Source organism: Oratosquilla oratoria, chromosome 2 (genome assembly GCF_046742065.1).
Source record: "Oratosquilla oratoria isolate Oo_2021 chromosome 2, ASM4674206v1, whole genome shotgun sequence".
NCBI lineage: Eukaryota > Metazoa > Arthropoda > Malacostraca > Stomatopoda > Squillidae > Oratosquilla > Oratosquilla oratoria.
The window spans coordinates 14,926,644-14,933,749 of record NC_134778.1 but is presented as its reverse complement, the minus strand read 5'-3'; the positions used below and the strand labels follow the sequence as shown (position 1 = coordinate 14,933,749).

The following is a 7,106-nucleotide window of genomic DNA, read 5'->3' as shown; positions in this document are numbered from 1 at the left end:
CACAGTTTACTACATTTTTAATAATCCCCATGATCAGTTCTATTACGCATCGTGGCTATTTATGCCTTCAAGAACCCGCACCCCATAATGCCCTTTTTGCTTTTCCGATCACAATTTATACATCTAGTCAGACTAGACTTGCATGCACTTAATCTATGGTTGCCAGAACACTTAATGCCTGCTGATCCTCACAATGCCCCGCAGAGCCCTGACAAAAACACTGTCGCACATGATAATGATCTAGCACTGGGCAATTACTGTAGTAAGTATGGATTTCATCATTACGTTTTATCACCTCAGTTTGTATTCGAGGACTACACTCAATTATAACAATTTTGCTGATATTTTATTTTGTCTTTGATTTTGCCTACTAGTGTCAGCTCTTCATTTTGGTCTCTCACTAGCACCCGTAGCAACTCGTTTAAAATAAAAAAAGATAAATAATAATCTACAAAGTCCTTCTCATTCTCATCAATACTAACATGTCAGATTTTAATTTTGGATTAAGTTTTTCCTTAATAGCAGCAGTCATCCCAAGATTATATCCCCCCCCCACACATTTATTTATTTGCCAACCGCGCTCTGAAGAGCCGTTTGATCTCGAAACTCGACAACCATTTTTTGTTTTGTTTTAATCTTCATATTTTGAATAGGGACACTTTTAAGGGCACTGGCATTTTTTTTTCTCTCTCTCTCTCTGGCCTTGAAATTATCTGATGCACTTTTCACAATGAACTGGTTTTTAAATTTCGGTAGATCGGCATAGGTTAGTTTGTTGTGTATATTAGGTGAATGAGTTGTAAATCCACTTCCATTCACATTTTGTCTATTCAACATTATATTAAGTTTGTCAACTACTGTAGATAACTGGTTCTTCGCATCACCAAATTCAGTTTTAAGATCCTTATTTCCATTCTCCACATGCTTCACTGAGTCTCTAAGATCTTAATCAGTTTTGACTTTAGATCATTCAGCTCATTATTCAGTCTAAGAGGACTAGTTGGAATATTCTTACTGTCACGGTTACTACTCCAAATTAACACATTGAACATGAAACCACTCTCTACAAAGAAAACGCGAAATCCAATCCTCCATTCCTTCACTTTCAATTTCATTATACATATTGCAAGGTTCTTTTTCATTCGAGTTGTTAGCAATTTTTTCTGTTATTTTTCATGGCTTCTGCCTCAATCTTATTTGTTTTTCTATTACCCCTCTTATCATTCTTTTGGAGACATGGTAAAGATCCCATACTATCTAACGACTATTGTCCGAATCTTCGTCTGTAATGAGTCTATGAACCTATGAAGTTAGTAACTGAGACCACAATTTTCACCTCGCGTCAGCGGAGCCTTCCCAAACACAACGGACGTGTTTGGGACGTGTTTGGGGTGGGCATTCTTTCGGTTAGATTTTATTCTGATACCTCAACCCCCCCCCCTCCCCCGCAGTATACGTGCCATGTGTAGATTATCTTGAATACTAACATGTAGTTGTTGAATAAATTCACTTTTATGTAGGAGTTGGTGTCATATATATATATATATATATATATATATATATATATATATATATATATATATATATATATATATATATATTATATATATTTACAATTACACCTATTCATCCCCTGAAGCCAGCTGGCGCACATTAATGAAACCTTATACAAGATAGACGCATGTATATCAAACCTTCGGGTCAAATGGATCGATCGATAAAATGATTCTTTGAGCCCACAGGACTCATTGGTACAAAGTCACCGGACGCCAAGTAAATAACTGCTGCTGCGGCTGAGTTATCAGACCCAAAGTCCGCTCACCAGTGTCCACTTATCACTGTCATAGTTTCAGTTGTTCATTTCAGTACACTAAGTCACACATGCAAGATATTCTGTAGAAAAGTCTACGTAAAAAAAAAACTAAAAAAATCATGTACCCCCATTTAAACGGCAGTAAAACATGTACCTCACCATTGGTAAAATATTGATTTTATTCCTACAAGGCAATTTTTTTCCTGTTTATTCAGCAGCTATTTAAAATTATTCAGTCGTGGAATGAATGAAAATTAAAGTCACATATTTTCGTATTTGCCTTTACCTAACGTATTTGCCTTTACCTAACGTAAAAAAATTCCAAATAGTTTGTATTCTGCGTTGTAAATAATCTTACATACAATGCGTAAGCTACAGTTTGTATCCGCATTCAAAATGTTTTTTGACTGTGCAGTTACTGTAGTTAATTTAGTTCAAAACACAGTACTTCCATCAAATATATGTCTCATCAGCTACATTGATGAATGAATCAGTCACTGAGTAATCATGTAACTAGAAATTATCTCTTCCTAACGCTGAAAAAGTCAAAGGATGGTTCAAGTGAAAATGTATCCGTAAGGAAATAGATATTTCCTGGGTATTATTCATAGTAGTACCACGTACTCTATCCCTCAAGGGAACACGGTTGCGTGCATTCATGTAAACTAATCTATTTTTAGGCTTCATTGTATCTTGAAAACAATTGGTTTCGATTATACGAAATTACTTCGGGAGCATAATAACAGCAACGGGCGTGAAAATATATCGCCGAAGTTTGAGGTCACGAAAAGAACAGACAAGCTTTACATACATGCGTGTGTGAATCATAGGGTATATTCGGACGTGACGTCCGAAACACGACAATAGGAAGAAATTATAAATCTTTCTCTATTGTTCCCTTATTTTGTCAGGGCTTGTTTGATTATACATTTTCATAATAAAATGAGTTATTGTGCTGGTATTTTTTTTTCTTTATTGAAAAAGACATATGTGTATGCTTTGAATTGCCGTTTTCGTGCGTCAGAATGACGTCATTGCCTTGTCGCTTCCATTTCCCACCCTTGACCTACAAGTTTCATGTATAGATTTATCTAGGTATATTTTCGTTTCCCTAGTTACTATTATAATTAAGATATACTAAAATACGCAATATCTTAATCATAACTATTATATAGATAATATATTTGCTCTATGTTTACCCTCATAGTTTAAGATAAAATGTAACAAAATAAGACTGTTGGCAACTACCTCATCCAGTACATACAACTCATTTCCCGCTCTCCATGGCGAACACGAATCAGTTGCTTGAAACAAGTCGTGAAGAGAAGCGAATAACTAGTGAAAGAAACTAGTGTTATATTTTTTTCATAAATTATTGTAAGTGAAGAATCAAAAGTGTCAAACTTCTATTCATACAACTTTTGGAAACTAAACATATCGTATACCAAGAGGTACTTATAATGTGTTAAGAGTAAGTGTACCATCGCATTTTTCTTTCAACTAGAAGCTTGAAACAGTAATTGTGCAGCTACTTTATTTATACAAATGTAGTAGAGAGCATATATTGCAGTATAAACAAGTGTAGCGTAATATGAAATGCACAGAAAAATGTTTACCTGTAAGAATTGTGGTGTCTGTTTACATTTGTTTGCCTGGCGCCAATCAGTTTAGTGACCTCATCTACCGTGATATTTTCCCCGGGAAAACAGTTGGAGCGTTAGGAGTGCTAAAAGCTGTTGCCCTCGAAGACAACGTCAGCACATCCTCTGTCAATTATTCACGCTTAAGATAATACGATAGTGAATTGCAGTTGTAAACGAGTGCTCCCTACGTTTGTAGGATAAATATATTTGTCCCAAATTCCTGTATCTCCCAATGTGTCCCCAACGTATAATATTATGTCGTTAATAATATTACAAGGATATCGTGGATGTAGGCTTTACATTCATGTTTTTCTCGGCGTTGTTGAAAACGTAAAGAAAAAGATTCGTTGTTAATAGAGGCTACGTAATTGTGAATTGTAAGTAAGTATAGTCACAAAATGAGAATAGAACTCTTAGCCAGAACGCCTGTATGAACTAGTGTTTTCACTAGTCCGAACAGTCTCGGCCTCGATTGAATGAATTCTATTTTTGTATTCCTACGATATATGTTGCCGAGGCCTTGAAACTGCGTGTAAGATTTTTGTTTCCATTTCGTGCCAAAGGACTGTCTGTGTATTGAGAAAGGCATTAACTGTCGAAACCGTTATAAATGTCGAAGTATATCAGAAGCTATTGATTGCTCGTGTAATCTTCGTGAGACATGCAGCTTTCTTGGGTCGAGTCTTCGACCGCGAGTAAATATAGCTACATTGATTTTGCAATGAGTCAGGAATGAATCGGTGCCCCAGTAAGAATCGTAGGTGCTATTCTTCAGTGACTACACCTGGGGAATTTAAAAATAAACTGGAGGAACTTAAATAAAGGTTCTTCAGTTCGTATACAGTGCCATGCTTCCGTTCATTCAGGACTCGTATGTATCCATTGGAATTTAAGGTATACTTGATGCACCAGTGAATGGGTTTGCGAGACAGCCTCCTCCTACCCCAACCCACCCTACCTGGCAGGTGACTCATGCCGTCGCTGGCTGCTCATCACTGCTCACAGGCAACTTAGCACTGTGACTGGATTAGGCGTAAATTGACGTGCCCACCACCGTGGTCTGCTACGGTGAATGTCCCTAGGCTACTCATATTTTACATTTTCTTGTACATGCGTAATCTGGTTAAAATTACGAGGAATGTAAAAGTTGGTATGAACAAATTTTGTAACATCCGCTCCAAACCTACACACACGCACACACACACACACACACACACACACACAAGGACACGTTTGTGTGTGCGCGCGTGTACGCACTTTCATGTGTACACTATGCACAGTTGGAAAACTTTCGACAGTGCCGACATGTACTTTTAGCTTTAAAAGGGTTTTAATGCACATGGTTCAACAACCCACCCCCGTAATAGTCTTGGCAGCAAGTAAACAAAAGACTATATTTGTTCATCCGCAAAAAATTATATAGTGAATATGCTTCCTCTTCTTCTTACCAAATCTAACAAGTGCCGAGGAATTTGTTTCTCAATAGTACACAAAAGCGCACTAAACAGTACATGGTTGTTGTATGATAATCAATGTATGACAACTGAGGAATAAGGATATAAAACCCAAATATGAACCATGTATGAAATCATAGTCAGATGTAACAAATTGAAGAGTAGCCTGGACTGAATGGGCGTAGTTCTTTTCCTGTATACTGCAATTGGGTAAACGCACGCACACACACACACACACACACACACACACACACACACACACACACACACACACACACACACACACACACAGAAAGAGAACCTGCATCCTGCAAAACACAATTGAACTCTGCTACACGTAATGAATGTATGGTGTAAGGTTACACCATTTCCCCATAGACAGGGCCGTATATGCTAAGCTTCCATTCGGGTGGGTAAAAGCAGTCTATCACGAGTCCAACACGTGATCTAAGAATCACAAGCTAGTCTCCGTTCCATGTAGAACTATGGGTGGGGGGTGAGGGGTATTTTTTGTTTTGGTTGTGTCGTTGGCGGTGCACCTTTTACTTCTTCCTTGCCTGTTAGCGCAGCTGTGTTTACAGTCTGCCTCCTTGCCAAGGGCCGCTGCACCGTTCCACGGGTGCCTTACGCCCTTAAGCACCGGAGCAGTTCATGAGTCACCTGCCGCGAGTCTCACGACAAGGTTGTTCCTTTAGGGGGTGAACCGCGCGCGCAAGGCAGCGGTGGTGGCTGCAGGTACGAGTGTTCGAGAGCCAGTCTTGTGTACCCTTTGGCGATGTATGCAAGCTAGCTTTGCATGTGTGTGCATGTGTCGAGGTTCTGCTATATTCTTAGGAGTGGCGGCGACGGCGGCGGCGGCGGCGGGACCCGCGGGCTACGGAAGTCCCACCACTTCCGCACCTGACGGGCCCCGCATGGTGTGACCTCCGCCGGCGCTACCACGTCATGTCGTCTTTGATCTGCCATTGGCTGTTGTGCCCGTGTGACCTGATGACGTACGCAAACAGGTAGTAAGGAAAGGTGTCGTTGCAGGGCGCGGGATTGGTGGTCGCCATGCTGAGTGAGGGACGTCGGGAGGGGCTTCGCCTCTCCCTAAACCGTTCGCTGAGTGAACCCGGCGAGATCGCCGTAGCTACAAGTCCAGCCAGCGTCGTCTCACCGTCGTCCTGTTACATGCCCCTGACACCGCTCGTGCCGCCCCAGTTTGTGAGCATGCCCGCGTCACCGTGCCAGGAGAGTGCCACCATCCATCGCAGCATCTTGCTCAAGCGAGCGCGGACCGTCGAGCCGGCCGATCTCGCCAGACGTCTCACGCGAACCTCCAAGCTTCGGCCCTTCCTCCTCCTCGACATCCGGGCCTTCATGACCTACAACGTTCAACACATTCGCGGTGCTATCAACCTCAGTTGTTCCGATCGCTTGAACCGCAAGCGGCTGCAGTTGCGGCGGGCCACTGTGGTCGACCTGGCGTCTTCCCCCATCGGGCGGGATCTGCTCAAAAAGCGCTGCTACAAAGAGATCATCGTCTACGACGATAACTCCACAGACCTCGAGCTTCTACCTCCCCACCACCCGGCCTACCTCGTCCTCTCGGCATTGCTGGAGGATAACAGAGACCCCATTCTCCTCAAAGGTAAGACGTGCCTTCTATTTAACACACGTATGTATATATTGTACACATGGTCGGTGGAATAGCAAATGGTCTTCAATATCACAATGTCAAACGGAGGACTACACAACCCCGAAAATTAGATATAGCTTAGATAACATGTTTAGAGATAACTGAGTGCGAGAGAGACTTGGGAGTTCTAGTGAGTCCTGACCTTAAATCCAGGAAACAGTGCATTAGCACCAGAAATAAAGCTAACAGCGCACCAGGTTTCACTGCTAGGACGGTTACGAATAGAAGTGCAGAGGTAATTATCAAACTAGCGTTAGACCCATCCTTGACTATGCGGTACATTTTTGGTCTCCGTCTTATAGAGTGGACATCAATTCACTAGAATCAGTACAGAAGAGAATGACCAAAATGATACATGGGCTCAAAAATATACCTTACGAAGAGAGGCTTAGGCACCCTAACTTACTCTCTCTAGAAAGACGCAGAGTGCGAGGTGGTGTAATAGAGGTGTTCAAGTGGATCAGAGGCTTTAACAAGGGTAAGAAACAAGGTCATCATATTAAGACAACGACAGG

At 41.4% G+C, this 7,106-nt stretch overlaps 1 protein-coding gene across 5 annotated transcripts in view; it reads left to right on the top strand.

The window, feature by feature from the left end:
* The first annotated feature begins 3,104 nt into the window (after window positions 1-3,104).
* The window catches only part of LOC143037121 (dual specificity protein phosphatase 10-like), a 42,721-nt gene continuing 38,719 nt past the window's right edge, over window positions 3,105-7,106 (top strand). For 2 of the 5 annotated variants that reach the window (XR_012967451.1, XM_076205239.1), the window contains exons 1-2: window positions 3,105-3,284; window positions 5,943-6,543. Coding sequence is in view for 4 of the 5 variants with exons in the window: in XM_076205239.1 (XP_076061354.1) it covers window positions 5,964-6,543 (580 nt within the window). In the remaining variant the exon portion in view is untranslated. Of the gene's footprint in view, window positions 3,285-5,437; window positions 5,646-5,942; window positions 6,544-7,106 lie in introns of those variants that run through there. The other 3 variants (XM_076205247.1, XM_076205255.1, XM_076205262.1) reach the window with 3 other exon arrangements.